At 34.6% G+C, this 18,042-nt stretch overlaps 1 protein-coding gene across 1 annotated transcript; it reads left to right on the forward strand.

Annotated features, from left to right (window-relative positions):
• The first annotated feature begins 10,432 nt into the window (after positions 1-10,432).
• On the forward strand, positions 10,433-11,293 carry LOC109215393 (protein BIG GRAIN 1-like A). The gene has a single exon (XM_019379457.1). It carries the CDS (start codon positions 10,433-10,435, stop codon positions 11,291-11,293), a length of 861 nt encoding a protein of 286 aa, XP_019235002.1.
• The last annotated feature ends 6,749 nt before the right edge of the window (positions 11,294-18,042 follow it).

The following is an 18,042-nucleotide window of genomic DNA, read 5'->3' on the forward strand; positions in this document are numbered from 1 at the left end:
TGAGGATCCTGTCAATTAAATACTACAAACACGTAGTTGAACAAATAGAGAAAATACTACGGCTCAATTATATAAAAATAACAAGAATTTATCCTACAAAAGGTTCCATCAAAACCCTAGATAACAAATTAGCTATTCATAATAGCATGTAAAACTACAATACTAAAAGTCATAACCAACAATGAAAAATAGGAAGAGGAAGGAAAAACTCGTAGAAGAATTCTCCGCCTTGCTCCTAATGTGTTCTTGCCTCCTTAGGTCGAATCTATGTCTCAAATCTGTCCAACCTCCTCAAAATAGCATTTTTACATGTATTTATACCAAGTAGGGTCGGGCCCAGACAAAAAAACCCTTTCCTGCGCGAACTAGGACTTCGCTCTGTAAAAGTTGAAGAGCCGCGCCGCAGGCTGCGCCGCACCATGCAGCGCGGTAGTGCATTTTATCTGCAGCTTCATATTTTCGAGTCAGGCACAATTTTACACTGCTGCGCCGCACCTTCTGGCGACCCATGCGGCGCAGCAGTGCAATTTTCTCAGAGTGAACTTATTTCGTCCCCTTTTAACATCCAGACGTGGTACACGACCCCCGAACACGATCCCCGCTTAATGTATTGGGCTTTTACTCAGACTTCAAAGCTCCAAATTGATTAATTTAGCTCTAAATTAACTTTTGAGCTCAGGATCACTTCCTGCAAGGCATAAAACACGTACTAAGTGCAATTGACTATCATTTGAACTCAAACGCACGTAAAAATGCAGTCATTGGAATGTAATACTACGGCTAAAATACGGGTTTCTAGCCTAACATCAAGGCCGTTGACGAGTGATGAACTTATTGCTTGGGCTTCTGGGCACCCTGGGACTAACTCAACGAAGTTCGGACGCGATTCGCAATATTTGGTCAGCTGAATTTGCGTAGGATTGTCATGGAGAATATACGTGCAAGATTTTCGAGTTCAAGTTCTGCTTGTGTCGGAGAGACTGTACGTTCCATGGGCTCACCTCTTGGTCTCAGCTCATGGAAATTTTCTTAATAATACCGGCTTGTATTAAGCTGTTTGTCTGTTATTTGCAATACAGTATGGTGTGGAGTGTTTTGATAGACCGTTGCCCGTGGGATGGTATAGTGTATAACGTTTTCCTGATGCGTTCGTTCCTCATTTGCGCACCTATGAGAATGCTCGTGTTCCCATCCCAATCCAAAGAATCGAAATAACAAGTTAAACCCAAGCGGAATTGCCTGTTACCTTGACTTGATAAGTCGGCGAGGGGAGGGGAGCGCTGTAGGATGACCCGTTTTATCCGTACTTCGAATGGTGGCTTCAGCTTTGGTAGCCTCGTGTTTGGCTTCTTATGGGCTAAACTTAGTTTGCCCGTTGGGACCTCGAGCTCGAGTCCCGGTCCGATCACGTATATTTGATGTGCGCAAAAATAAGGGAAACATAAGCTATATTCCGTACATGAATTTCAATGTGCATATTGGTACAAAAATAAAGCAGGATGAGCCGGTTAGTTCGAAGAATCACACAATAGGCTATCGTCCTTCCCTAAGAGGTGGGAGTATAGATCGATATATAATGTTAATATAGCGAATATGATTGTGAACGTGCTAAGTGCGTAGTGGCCGTAAGCCCCCTTTAAGTATTCGTACGACGTATCAAACCCATCGCTACAGCGAGACGCGGATTTTTTTGTAGATGTCAGGCATAATTTCGATTTCATGCAAAGGTTTGACCCTGACTGGTTTGGTTATTTCAAAAGCTTGTCTACCACTCTTTCAAGTTGGTGTTTGTACTGAGATGGTGAGGTTACGACAATCGGGAAGTGATACTTTAGCTGGCTTTAGATCTAGAGGAAACTAAACTTTTGGCTAAGAAGTCCCCGCAGACGGCGCCAATATGGTCTACCAAAAAGATTTAGACTTTTGGTTGAACTAACTAGATAAAAAGGTTTTGGGTAAATCCTGGCCAAAGATAATTTATTCTAGATCTAAGATATATGAGATAAGTAAGCAAACAAAGCAAGCATGAGTTTTAACTGTAACATTAATTAAATCCCATTGTATAAGAAGAGGATAGTGATTTTCTTAACATTAAACAACAACGAAAAATACATGGATGAAAAAGGGTCACCGATCTTTAACAAGATAGGACCCCATACATTTGATGTGATGAGACTAGCAATATATATTGAAGATTTGAGCTTCCTTGCTTGTTTCTCCTTCATGGAGAGAGAGAGAGAGGGATGAAGATCACTTATCCTCTCAGAGAACATGTCTCTGTCTTTCTTTTTCCTTCCCCTCTTGCTTCTTCTTCTCACTTAGTTTATATACTAGGTCTTCTCCTTTACCCAACGGTCATTAACCATAGTACCTAAGTCGTTTGACTATATTACGGTCTGACCCCTTAAAATGCCGTAATATCCAATTCGTCCCTCAAGCGTTCTGAATATATGACCTCGGCCGTGGTCGAGGTGTGTATCGTTACAATGTGGTATGGATACGACAGTCTCTCACGCCGATTCTTGTCTGATTAGATTTTGACCCATACAGTGTTGATGCTTTATGTTAATGAGAACTCCACACAAGGCTTGAATGCGAAATTAAACCTTTGATTAAGAGTGAATAAACCTTTACCATTCCACCGCACTTCTTGGCAGTGAGGCGACCACCTTAACTAAAAGGGTAGCCCGGTGTACTAAGCTCCCGCGGAAGGGCCGGATCACAAGGATCTATTGTACGCAACCTTACCCTGCATTTCTGCAAGAGGTTGTTTCCACGGTTCGAACCGGTAACCTCCTGGTCACATGGCAACAACTTTACTAGTTACGCCAAGGTTCCCCTTAATATCTCAAAAGAGGGATTCAATTGGGCTAGCATATTGCTGGACTAATTTCATGCCACATATTTTCATGAGGAATACCAATGACAACAACAAGAGTTCTAATCATAATAAAACAGCCAAAGTATTATATGTTGCATTTTAAAGAGGGATATCAATGCTGTCGCACATGACAAAAAGGCGGGCCGATTAGGGCAGGTCAAGTAGGACTGACACGCTTCTAGGTTGGAAAGGTGATGAAGAAGGGGTGCATATGTCGCCTTAGGCGAATCTCACATCAGAATGGGTGAGAAAAATGAAGAGCTTTCTTTATAAGGCACAAAACAAGTTCATATGGTACATGCGCTTTGGGCTCGATAATGGTGTAGCCCAAAGGAAACGTGAGATCTGTTGGACCAAAGGGGATAATACGTGTCATGGGCTTCGGTCATGGAAAATATGGTATGACGGCCTAATCTCCCTTACTATGATGTTGGGGCAAACTTCAGTGAGGACACTGAGTCTCAGGCTTCTAGGTTGGCAAACTTGTGAAGAAGGGGTGCACATGACACCTTAGGAGATTCCTACATCAGAATGGGAAAGAAAAATAAAGAGCTTTATAAGGCACAACACAAGTTAATATGGTAGGTGCGCCTTTGTAATCGATGATGGCGTAGCCCAAGGGAGAAATTTAAAAATAGATAGATTTACAAGTGGTCGTTCAAAAATAGCCGCAGTTTCAAAAGTAATCGAAATTTAGTCACTTTTCATGTAAAGATAAATATGAACGTAAACACTGTCCAAATCCAGAAAATACTCCAGTATAATATACTGGAATTCTAGTATAATTTACTGGAACTCCAGTATATTCCAGTATACTCCAGTATATATTATACTGAACTTCCAGTATAATATATTGGAGTTCCAGTATAATATACCAGTCCAGTATAATATGCTGGAAGTTCATACACAGGTGCACCGATCTCCAGTATATTATGCTGGAACTTTCGTATTGCAGCAAAATAGTGGCTATTTTTCAATGACTATGCAAACACTGGCTATTTTTGAATGACCAGTCTGAAAACTTGCTAGCCCGTGCTATTTTTATAAATTTGTGAGGTCTGTTGGGCCAAAGCGGACAATAAGTACCCTAAGCTTGGGTCATGACAATTTTAATCATAACAAAGCAGTCAAAGCAATAAGGGAACAAACACAAAAAAAATATCATATAAGAAAATTGTTAGGTAAGATATGATTACATTTTTTATTTTAATATATAAATACATATAGCATTTGCAGGTTCTTTAGATGGTGTCAAATCATTTAAAATTTAAGTATTCTGTAAGTAAGTGTTAACATTTGAAGATTGTTGTATTTTCTTCCATATCAACTGTTGCTTCCATATAGATAACATTTTAGTAAATTTTTATCTTTGATATATATATATATATATATATATATATATATATATATATAAATTGATGAGACTTTTTTAATATAAATATAAAATCTAAGCAAAAACTATTAAATTCGTTTGAACCCGTACATAATACTCTATCTTCTCCTTAATCACCAGTGTTATGTATGCATAGCTATTTGAAATGATTGAAGATAGTTTTATGTATAGCTATCTGAAATGATTGAGGATATAGGAATAGAGAAGTGTCACATGCAATATATATATATATATATATATATATATATATATATATATATATATATATAGCTATCTGAAATGATTGAGGATATAGGAATAGAGAAGTGTCACATGCAAAATATATATATATATATATATATATATATATATGAAAGTGAACATACGAAATTTGAGAAGCCAAAGTAGGGCAAATTTCAACTTCAACCAATATGGCGCACATGAAAAAGTTAAAACTGAACTTTTGCAACCAAAGTTATGCTCCAATTGTCTTTCTGCGCGTTATAAAATTTATTTTTTTATTCATCTGGTATTTATATAACACTGGTTGATTGATCCAAATTTGGACTAGATATTTCCTACTAAAAGGTTTTACATTCTCGGTGGGAACTCAAATACGATATCTCTGATTAATGGTAAAAGAATTTAATTCATCTTTTTTTTTTTGTGTTTACCCCTAAACGGTATAGTTGAATTTATAGCGTAATTTATAGACAAACGAATCAATTTAATCCAAAAATGATGAATAAATAAGAACGAAAATAAGATAAACTACTGAAATTAAAGGAGATAACAAGTCTGACTAAGAACTTAGCCTTTCTGAGGATAAAAATAGAAGCAATGTTCAGGTATTCAAACTGAGCGTAAAAGATAATAGATTATAGCTTTTATGGTGCAGAACGTTTCATGTCCCTACAATGGTTGTTATGTAAGATAATTAATACGCAACCATAGCAGAGATTAAAACACAAACATAAACATAATCTTGAAATAGGTTCAAGAAGCGTACCGTTAAACTCCATGGATTCAGCAACGACAACAAACGGCGATTAAGCCTCAGACCAACTTGCATAATCCACTAGCTACGCGCTCTCGCAGCCCGGAGAACTTGACTGATGGGACGTCTACCATTACCACGCATTCAAGAGGCAGAATACGCTAGGATTTTTTAATAGCTATGGAAAGGGGGGTTGGCTTCTATTTATAAAGAGTGTCTACCCATCACAGGTCAATAGTTAATGGGCCTCACTTATCCACACACACAATATTTAATATTAGACCTTTTATTTATCCACCACTTGGGCCACGTCTCCTTTCAGGCTATAACCAATTAACGTAAGTCCAAATTCCAACATTCTCCCACTTGGACACCAAGGTTAATTGAGGACAAGAAAATAATTTTAAAACTTTTGAGTTTTAAGAAAATCATTTTGAAAAAATATTTTAGACTCACACCACTCACATAGCCAATGATAAAATGACCCATATAACAATCCATCCAGTCTCAATAGAGAAGACTAACAATGAATCGTAACAGGCATCACACCATTTTAAGGTGTGAATTCTATTTACGACCACATATGCTAGAATTTCCATCAACATGGATCAAACATGTGTGCTAAGCATATTATCTTTCTAATCAAGGTGAATAGATTCACACCTCTTAGAAAAAAATAATCCTCCAAGTGATATAATAAGCATATCACATCAGGAGCCTCCAAATTAAATGACATTAAAATCATATCACCTTAGGAGGTGTCCCTTGTGCCTTACCCGGGATAATAAAGGCAACAAGCAGCAAAACTCAAAGATATCATGAGTTTATGCAATACCCAATTAGAAATGGAAAATAAATAAATTATCATGTTAGTCAATAAGCATAACAAATATAAAATAACACAAGCTTGCATAAAATTAGAATTTATTAAAAGCAATATCTCTGTCAGCAGCTGCAAAATAACTCCCACTGACTAAAGCACATCAAAAGACTCTTAAATTCCCATGTTTTAGCATGTTCATTAAAAACTACAGGCCTAAGACCTTTAGTCAAAGGATCAGCCAACATAGATTCTAATATGCTCAATACGTATATCACGTTCTGATGGACCCGGACTTTGCATTGATTGAACAGAAACCTGCTGAACCTACAACTACTTGCACTGCTGATGAAAAGGCTAAGTATGAGAAATAGATGAAGGCTAACAAATTGAGCCTTATGATCATAAAGAGATCCATTTCTGATCACATAAAGGGTGCAATTAAGGATAATGGAAATGCAAAAGATTTTGTGAGTGCCATTGGACAGAAATTCCTAGAATCTGATAAAGCTGAGATAGGTAGCCTGATTGATTCCCTGTCCACCATAGACCTTGTAGGTAGTGTCCGTGATCATATTATGAAATTGGTTAACATTGCTATCAAACAGAACAATTAAGGTGTAACCATTACCGATGATTTTCTTGTTCACCAATCTCTAAGGTCCCTTCTTGAGCAGTTTAACCAACTTAAGACAACCTATAATGCACAAAAAGATAAGTGGAGTGTTGATGGGCTTATTACTGTTTGTGTGGTAGAGGAAGGGAGGATCCAAAAGGAGAAAGTTGAGGGTGTAGTGAACTTTGTTAGTTCGTCTAGATCAACTTATTATCCCGCTTATAAAAGAAAAAGTGGACCCAAATTTCACAAAAGGAAACATTGCCAATCTCATCATCCAGGTGGTAATAGTGGTCATACTAATAAGCCTGGTGTTAACCAAGGTCAGTCTCATAATCCTCTTGGTCCTCAAGCTCTAATTAAGAAAGAAATCAAGTGCTGGGATTGCAAACAAGTAGGCATAAGAAAGCTGGCTGTCCTCTGAAAAAGAAATCGGGTAATCTTTTGGCTTTTGTATGCTTTGAAACTAGTCTTGTTCATGTTTCTTTAAATTCCTGGTGGTTGGATAGTGGTGCAACTGTTCATGTAACCAATGACTTGCAGGATCTAGTAAGCAGACGGAAGCCAAAAGAGGATGAAGCCAGTGTTGTTGTGGGAAATGGACTCAAAGCAAAAATGGAGTTTATAGGGACATCTATTTTACCTTTTAAAAATAATTCTAGTATTCGTTTAGAAAATACTGTTTTTGTACTGTCTATGACACGGAAATTAATTTTGGTTTCCCTTTTGGACAAAGCTGGATATTCATTTCAACTTCATTTTTCGGACATTGATCTTTACTAATTTATCCCCTTTTACAACAGGTGCAACACCAGGTCTACAATCTTGCATATTGAAAGTTTTAAGAACACTCTCAATGTAGGAACGTTGTGATAAACCCAATAAACCACGTGACATGTCTCTTTTAATTTCTATCCCAAGAACAAAAGAGGCTTCACAAGATCTTTCATATCAAAAGACCTAGACAAAAATTGTTTGGTCTCATTCATCAAGCCCAAATCATTTGTGGCAAGCAGAATATCATCAACATAGAGAACCATAATAATGAAACTACCATTAGCTATTTTAAGATAAACACATTCATCAAACTTATCTTCCACAATCCACTAGCTAAGCGCTCTCACATCCCGGAGAACTTGACTGATGAGACGTCTACTGTTATCACGTCTTCAAGAAGCAGAATACGCTAGGGTTTTCTAATAGCTAGGGAAAGGGGGGTTGGCCTCTATTTATAAAGAGTGCCTACCCATCACATGCCAATAGTTATTGGGCTTCACTTATCCACACGCACAATATTTAATATTAGGCCTTTTATTTATCCACCACTTGGGCCACGTCACTATCGATTCAGGCTATAACCAATTAACGTAAGTCCAAATTCCAACATGTTAATCCTGCTATTTATAGCCCTACTTAGGGGGACAAGATTCTCAAAATCAAGCTCCTCTTGAATGAGAATAAAATCGCGGGTGCATAACGGTTGGCTTTAAATGCAGATATTCTCTGTAGCGGCTGTCCTATAAATGTTACCCGATGATAATGCGGCAAATCTTTGTTATTGGTTGTTCTGTCTTCGGGGCTTGTTCGGCGGTGATCGCTAGCTGCTTGCAACTAGTGACAGTTGTTTGCTGACTTATATCCCACCTGTTTTCGGAGCCACGTGTCACACCGTCATTTGCCCAGTTATCATCAACCGGTTTTACCCCATACATTTTGTTCTGATTAATATAAACGTTTTTCTTTTGTTAGTTACCTTCTTCGTTCTTTCTTGTATGTTGTGTCCTTTGGAGCTAGCCAGAAGTGCAAATAGAATATAGGCTCTGGATTAGAAGCATTAGAATATTGAGTAATCCACTCTGTTTGGAGCTATAAATGATTGTACGGAAATGACAATTGTAAAAGGGAAGGAAACTGTGCAGCAGTTGCATTGCCACTCTGGCTGAATAATATACACGCTTAGTAAGCTTCCCTTTTTATGTACATAATATTTACATAGTCAGTGTAGCTTAACCTGTAAAATTGATTAGTGAATGTTTTTATCAACTTCTTTGTTTGCTTTATGTATATAGTATCCAAAACCTACTGACTCTATTAATCCGGATTCGCATCGCGTAAAGTAGGGGTGTACAAAGGAAATCGAAAAACCGCATCAAACCGATAATCCGAGTCAAACCGAGAAAAAAACCCGACTAAGGTTTGGTTTGATTTGGTTTAGTGTTAGAAAAACAAAACCCGATCATAATTGGTTTGGTTTGATTTTAACTAAAAAAAGCCAAACCGAAACCAAACCAACCGGACATTACATGTATACAAGTTTTAAAATATTTATACATAAAAATAATTATTGTAATGTAATTTATAAATATATTTTAATCTTTTTTATAGTTCTCTCTTTTAATGTATTATCAGCTTTGATTTAGAACTTTTGAATGCTCAAATATGTTTTATAGGCCATAAAAGTTAGTGACTCAAATAAATTCCAAAGCAAAATCAAATCAATAAAAATGTTAACAAAAAAATTTCAATTCAATACTAGGAATCACAATAGTATTGGATATTTATTTTCTTAATTTTTCATTACTTTAGATGGTGAAAATACATAACTTACTTTTAATATTATTTAGTCATGTATTCAATACTTAGTACTTATTAGTCGTACTTATTTTAACATGATTTAGTACTTTTAGATTATATTTATTTTTATTATGGCTTATTAATTAGTAATGTTTATTTTATGCGATTTGTTGACTATTTTAGTACAATCGTGACTCATCTCATATTATTTTGCATTATTTTATTGGTAACATCTTATATAGTTTAATCATACTAGGACCTAAGAAAACAAATTATAAATTTTATGCTATGAAGATTTTGTCGAAAAAACCCAAAAAACCCGAAAAATCGAAAAACCCGAGAAAAACCGAGATTGAAAAACCCGACTTTTGTTGGTTTGGTTTGGTTTATAAATTTAAAAATCCGAAACAATTGGTTTGATTTGGTAATTGAAAAACCCGAACCAACCCGATCCATGTACACCCCTAGCGTAAAGTAATACTAAATAAGAAAGCACTTTCTATCAGGAGTTTCCCATTTACAAGGCTCAACCGAGACTTTTGGTTAACGGTAAAAGAATCTCATCCATCCGTTCATCTTTAGTAGTCTACCTTAACTGCGTTACGAATTAATATTTCTCATGGAGATTCACTTATGATTGCCTTTAAGTGACCTAATTGTAGAAATATTTTTTATCCCATTAGCACATACAACTTGGAACTCTATATATAGATGCTCTTTCCTAGTCAGTGAGCAACTGAGAATTAAACACAAGCACCTCTTTCCCTTTCCCCCTTCAAAAACCCTTTCTTTTCTTTCCCAAGATCCAAGCAGTGGCATTTGGCTTTCTCATTTCATTCTACTATACATCATATGCTCATAATTCTTATTCCTGTTCATGTCAATGTGATCCTTCTTTGCTTGTTTTCTACATTCTTCCCGAGTTCATCTTTTTTTTTTTTCCGGATTTAACTATTTAGTATTAGAACTCTACTATCCTGATTAATTCAGATTACATAAAGTCAGTAAAGGAGGTAATATACACTACCTACCAAGAAGTTAAATACTTCAATTTGCCAGTTCCTTCATCTTCATCTTCATCTTCATCTTTTTGAGGTTTTAAACTCAGTTTCATACTCCATTTCTCCGTTTTACTATCTTATTCCCATTAATAGTTTAATTCCAAGAGAAAAATGTCTTTTTGCGAAAACCCCACAAAAACAAATGAAAGGCCTCAACATAGACGAAAAACGCCATCATTTTCATCCTCTCTATTGGAAGCCATTTACCTTTCAATTGATGAACCAGAAGAAGTAGCAGAAGAACAAAGGCAAGAAGAGAACTCTTTTCCTTATAAAAGAAACAATACCATAGAAGAAGCTGAAGAAGAAATTGCCAATCTCCGAAGAGCAATCATGATTGAAAAATGGTTGAAAAATTACAACAAATATATTCAAAGCTCAGTACACTTCAATTCAGAGTCAAGCAAATTTTCTTCCTCTGAAATAGGGTCAACTCCAAAATATGAAGGGGGATTCATCATGAGAACTAAGTTAAGAGCTTTGAAGATCTATAGTGACTTGAAAAAGGTGAAACAACCAATTTCACCAGGTGGGAAAATCGCAAACTTCTTGAATTCGCTATTCAATTCAAGAAACATGAAGAAAAATCATCAAGATTTAACTATGTCAAGATCCTCTTGTTTGAATAAACCACCTTCATCTAGAGGTAATAAATCAAATAGGTGCGTTAGCTTTTGCCCTGTTAGTATAATTATTAATGAGAATGATGAGTCAAGAATCAAGTTAAGGAGCAAGATTATGAAGAATTCCATCAATGGGTACAGAAATATTGAAGAGAAACATTTTAATGAGTATCAATTTAGAGGATTTCACAATGCAAAAGGTGATTATGATGCTGAAGAATATGAAGATGATAATAGGAGTTGTGCAAGTTCTGATCTGTTTGAGCTTGAGAATATTGGTATGCTTGGTGTTCATGCAACTAGAGATGACTTGCCTCTATATGGGACAACTATTTTGAAAAGGATTTAAGTTATATATACAAGTGTACGATTTTTTATCGTAGATTTAACATGTGATAGTATGTTAATTATTAACATTTTAATGTATTGCTTAGTATTTACAAAATTTATCATAGAAATTTACTTGTATACATAATAGTGCAAATATCTTTTTGCGTGAAAGGCCACATTTTTAGAACTATTCAATAGGCATTATTCATTGGTTAGACTTCACACATGTTATAAACAATTAATTGAAGCGTGCGATAAAAAATGATAAAATCAACTACAACTAGACGATTATGGATGGTTGAAGTGCGCTTAAATTCATCTACAACTAAAAGGGCATGGCGATTTCGCCACCAATTCATCTTAGCTTCAAGGCCATGGTCTTACTGCATAAACTTTTTGCATTAAAAATTAAAGGAGCTAGGTGAGAAAGACCTTAAAACCATGTCAGGCTGGTCTACCTTATTTACATAGTTTAAACTCTAACTGGATAATCGAATTCAGTATTTAAACTTAATTAATGAGTTTAAAATTCTAAACTATTGAAAACTTTCAGACTGTAATATTTATACTATTTTTCAAGAATTTTCGCACACACATGCGCGTGTATGCGTTATATATGTTGAGGGTTCAATTGAATTCACTCCCGACACTCTAGATCTGCTTCTAGCTTTAAGAAGTAGTTATAGCTTCGAATCTTATCATATGATGTTAGGAGAGGTTAAGACGTCGATACCAACTAGATTAGCTTTCTTCACTTTAATCAACTAATTTGTTTTCGAAATCTGCTTTATTTAAAATAATATATAATCCTAAGCTTTACCTACGGAGAAACTATTTATGTATATCTTTCTATAAAGACAATGCGTTGAGTATCACCATATGCAATAATGATATGTATCTTTTGGGTTCTAGCAAAAAAAGCTTTTCTTTTTCTCTTTTTGAGATGTTTCGTTTGGGTATTACTTTATCAAGGTACAAGAGAGAATATGAATCAATGATTACCACAATGTTTATGTATAGCTATTTGAAATGATTGAAGTTATTGGAATAGGAAGTGTTGCATGCTCGCATGGTATATATATATATGGAGTCCAACTTTTGGCTTCCCCAATAGATGATTGAGAATATAAGTGAATATTTATTTTTTTTGGTTTTTTATCTGGTGTTTGATATCTATTTTGGGGCTCAACTAATTTAGATTTGCATAAGAAAATTCCACAATGAGGATCGGGGGAGGGAGTAAAGCGCTTGAACCCGAGACCTCTGGTTAAAGATGGAGGAGTACTTACCACTCTATCAGAAGCGGACCTAGAATTTGAAGGTGGCGGGGGCGCATGAGCGGACTGCTCAACCAGTGCCTCCTCGGACTTTTGATTTTAAGGGTTCCAAGCAAAATATATAACCGTTTTCAACATACATACATACATACATACATACATACATACATACATACATACATACATATATATATATATATATAGACCCTCTGCTCTTTTGACTGGAAGAAGGCAATACTTAATTGAGTATAAAAACCTAATACGGGAGAATACTATAACATATAATAATGTACATAAATTCAGGAACACGAACATCTCTTTATGCGACGTTTTCAAACACCTTTAGTTAAGGGATCATGCAAAAATAAAGGAAAGGTTTAGCCTTAATATACTTTAACCCCATTGAGTCCTTAATACCTTCCAAGCAACTGTTCAAACGACTCAACTTAATCTACAATAGAATGAGGAGATTCGTAATCACTACTAAGTAAGGGCTATATCTGTAACTTAAGGTAGTAGCTCGCTTACGTAAATAGAGAGAGAATGCAACGTGTCCACACCGTCATTTGCCCAGTTATCATAACCGGTTTTACCCCCATACATTTTGTTCTGATAAATATAAACGTTTTTCTTTTGTTAGTTACCTTCTTCGTTCTTTCTTGTATGTTGTGTCCTTTGGAGCTAGCCAGAAGTGCAAATAGAATATAGGCTCTGGATTAGAAGCATTAGAATATTGAGTAATCCACTCTGTTTGGAGCTATAAATGATTGTACGGAAATGACAATTGTAAAAGGAAGGAAACTGTGCAGCAGTTGCATTGCCACTCTGGCTGAATAATATACACGCTTAGTAAGCTTCCCTTTTTATGTACATAATATTTACATAGTCAGTGTAGCTTAACCTGTAAAATTGATTAGTGAATGTTTTTATCAACTTCTCTTTGTTTGCTTTATGTATATAGTATCCAAAACCTACTGACTCTATTATCCGGATTCGCATCCGCTAAAGTAGGGTGTACAAAGGAAATCGAAAAACCGCATCAAACCGATAATCCGAGTCAAACCGAGAAAAAAACCCGACTAAGGTTTGGTTTGATTTGGTTTAGTGTTAGAAAAACAAAAACCCGATCATAATTGGTTTGGTTTGATTTTAACTAAAAAAAGCCAAACCGAAACCAAACCAACCGGACATTACATGTATACAGTTTTAAAATATTATACATAAAAATAATTATGTAATGTAATTTATAAATATATTTTTAATCTTTTTTATAGTTCTCTCTTTTAATGTATTATCAGCTTTGATTTAGAACTTTTGAATGCTCAAATATGTTTTATAGGCCATAAAAGTTAGTGACTCAAATAAATTCCAAAGCAAAATCAAATCAATAAAAATGTTAACAAAAAAATTTCAATTCAATACTAGGAATCACAATAGTATTGGATATTTATTTTCTTAATTTTTCATTACTTTAGATGGTGAAATACATAACTTACTTTTAATATTATTTAGTCATGTATTCAATACTTAGTACTTATTAGTCGTACTTATTTTAACATGATTTAGTACTTTTAGATATATTTTATTTTTATTATGGCTTATTAATTAGTAATGTTTATTTTATGCGATTTGTTGACTATTTTAGTACAATCGTGACTCATCTCATATTATTTTGCATTATTTTATTGGTAACATCTTATATAGTTTAATCATACTAGGACCTAAGAAAACAAATTATAAATTTTATGCTATGAAGATTTTGTCGAAAAAACCAACAAAAAACCCGAAAAATCGAAAAACCCGAGAAAAACCGAGATTGAAAAACCCGACTTTTGTTGGTTTGGTTTGGTTTATAAATTTAAAAATCCGAAACAATTGGTTGATTTGGTAATTGAAAAACCCGAACCAACCCGATCCATGTACACCCTAGCGTAAAGTAATACTAAATAAGAAAGCACTTTCTATCAGGAAGTTTCCCATTTACAAGGCTCAACCGAGACTTTTGTTAACGGTAAAAGAATCTCATCCATCCGTTCATCTTTAGTAGTCTACCTTAACTGCGTTACGAATTAATATTTCTCATGGAGATTCACTTATGATTGCCTTAAAGTGACCTAATTTGTAGAAATATTTTTTATCCCATTAGCACATACAACTTGGAACTCTTATATAATGCTTCTTTCCTAGTCAGTGAGCAACTGAGAATTAAACACAAGCACCTCTTTCCCTTTCCCCTTCAAAAACCCTTTCTTTCTTTCCCAAGATCCAAGCAGTGGCATTTGGCTTTCTCATTTCATTCTACTATACATCATATGCTCATAATTCTTATTCCTGTTCATGTCAATGTATCCTTCTTTGCTTGTTTTCTACATTCTTCCCGAGTTCATCTTTTTTTTTTTTCCGGATTTAACTATTTAGTATTAGAACTCTACTATCCTGATTAATTCAGATTACATAAAGTCAGTAAAGGAGGTAATATACACTACCTACCAGAAGTTAAAATACTTCAATTTGCCAGTTCCTTCATCTTCATCTCATCTTCATCTTTTTGAGGTTTTAAACTCAGTTTCATACTCCATTTCTCCGTTTTACTATCTTATTCCCATTAAATAGTTTAATTCCAAGAGAAAAATGTCTTTTGCGAAAACCCCACAAAAACAAATGAAAGGCTCAACATAGACGAAAAACGCCATCATTTTCATCCTCTCTATTGGAAGCCATTTACCTTTCAATTGATGAACCAGAAGAAGTAGCAGAAGAACAAAGGCAAGAAGAGAACTCTTTTCTTATAAAAGAAACAATACCATAGAAGAAGCTGAAGAAGAAATTGCCAATCTCCGAAGAGCAATCATGATTGAAAAATGGTTGAAAAATTACAACAAATATATTCAAAGCTCAGTACACTTCAATTCAGAGTCAAGCAAATTTTCTTCCTCTGAAATAGGGTCAACTCCAAAATATGAAGGGGATTCATCATGAGAACTAAGTTAAGAGCTTTGAAGATCTATAGTGACTTGAAAAAGGTGAACAACCAATTTCACCAGGTGGGAAAATCGCAAACTTCTTGAATTCGCTATTCAATTCAAGAAACATGAAGAAAAATCATCAAAGATTTAACTATGTCAAGATCCTCTTGTTTGAATAAACCACCTTCATCTAGAGGTAATAAATCAAATAGGTGCGTTAGCTTTGCCCTGTTAGTATAATTATTAATGAGAATGATGAGTCAAGAATCAAGTTAAGGAGCAAGATTATAAAGAATTCCATCAATGGGTACAGAAATATTGAAGAGAAACATTTTAATGAGTATCAATTTAGAGGATTTCACAATGCAAAAGGTGATTATGATGCTGAAGAATATGAAGATGATAATAGGAGTTGTGCAAGTTCTGATCTGTTTGAGCTTGAGAATATTGGTATGCTTGGTGTTCATGCAACTAGAGATGACTTGCCTCTATATGGGACAACTATTTTGAAAAGGATTTAAGTTATATATACAAGTGTACGATTTTTTATCGTAGATTTAACATGTGATAGTATGTTAATTATTAAACATTTTAATGTATTGCTTAGTATTTACAAAATTTATCATAGAAATTTACTTGTATACATAATAGTGCAAATATCTTTTTGCGTGAAAGGCCACATTTTTAGAACTATTCAATAGGCATTATCATTGGTTAGACTTCACACATGTTTTAAACAATTAATTGAAGCGTGCGATAAAAAATGATAAAATCAACTACAACTAGACGATTATGGATGGTTGAAGTGCGCTTAAATTCATCTACAACTAAAAGGGCATGGCGATTTCGCCACCAATTCATCTTAGCTTCAAGGCCATGGTCTTACTGCATAAACTTTTTGCATTAAAAATTAAAGGAGCTAGGTGAGAAAGACCTTAAAACCATGTCAGGCTGGTCTACCTTATTTACATAGTTTAAACTCTAACTGGATAATCGAATTCAGTATTTAAACTTAATTAATGAGTTTAAAATTCTAAACTATTGAAAACTTTCAGACTGTAATATTTATACTATTTTTCAAGAATTTTCGCACACACATGCGCGTGTATGCGTTATATATGTTGAGGGTTCAATTGAATTCACTCCCGACACTCTAGATCTGCTTCTAGCTTTAAGAAGTAGTTATAGCTTCGAATCTTATCATATGATGTTAGGAGAGGTTAAGACGTCGATACCAACTAGATTAGCTTTCTTCACTTTAATCAACTAATTTGTTTTCGAAATCTGCTTTATTTAAAATAATATATAATCCTAAGCTTTACCTACGGAGAAACTATTTTGTATATCTTTCTATAAAGACAATGCGTTGAGTATCACCATATGCAATAATGATATGTATCTTTTGGGTTCTAGCAAAAAAAGCTTTTCTTTTTCTCTTTTGAGATGTTTCGTTTGGGTATTACTTTATCAAGTACAAGAGAGAATATGAATCAATGATTACCACAATGTTTATGTATAGCTATTTGAAATGATTGAAGTTATTGGAATAGGAAGTGTTGCATGCTCGCATGGTATATATATATAGGAGTCCAACTTTTGGCTTCCCCAATAGATGATTGAGAATATAAGTGAATATTTATTTTTTTTGGTTTTTTATCTGGTGTTTGATATCTATTTTGGGGCTCAACTAATTTAGATTTGCATAAGAAAATTCCACAATGAGGATCGGGGGAGGGAGTAAAGCGCTTGAACCCGAGACCTCTGGTTAAAGATGGAGGAGTACTTACCACTCTATCAGAGCGGACCTAGAATTTGAAGGTGGCGGGGGCGCATGAGCGGACTGCTCAACCAGTGCCTCCTCGGACTTTTGATTTTAAGGGTTCCAAGCAAAATATATAACCGTTTTCAAACATACATACATACATACATACATACATACATACATACATACATACATACATATATATATATATATATATATATATATATATATTATATATAATATATATATAATATATATATATATATATATATATATATATATATACATACATACATACATACATACATATATATATATATATATATATATATACAACACACATATATATTGTCACGATCCGGAATTCCCACCGTCGGGACCGTGATGGCGCCTAACATTTCACTTGCTAGGCAAGCCAACGTTAGAAAATTATCAACTTTATATATATATATATATATATATATATATATATATATATATATATATATATATATATATATATATATATTGTCACGACCCGGAATTCTCACCGTCGGGACCGTGATGGTGCCTAAAATTTCACTTGCTAGGTAAGCCAACGTTAGAAAATTATCAAGTCAAACCTTATTCAATTCAATAATTAACAGTAAATAAGCTAAAGTTAAATATAACGTGTGCGGAATAATATAATAACTTCATCATTTACTACTACCCGGATCTGGTGTCACCAATTCACGCACATTCTAGGATTTACTACAAGTAAAAGTCTGAAAGAAATACAACT

This window comes from Nicotiana attenuata, unplaced genomic scaffold, assembly GCF_001879085.1.
Source record: "Nicotiana attenuata strain UT unplaced genomic scaffold, NIATTr2, whole genome shotgun sequence".
In the NCBI taxonomy this organism is placed as follows: Eukaryota; Viridiplantae; Streptophyta; class Magnoliopsida; order Solanales; family Solanaceae; genus Nicotiana; species Nicotiana attenuata.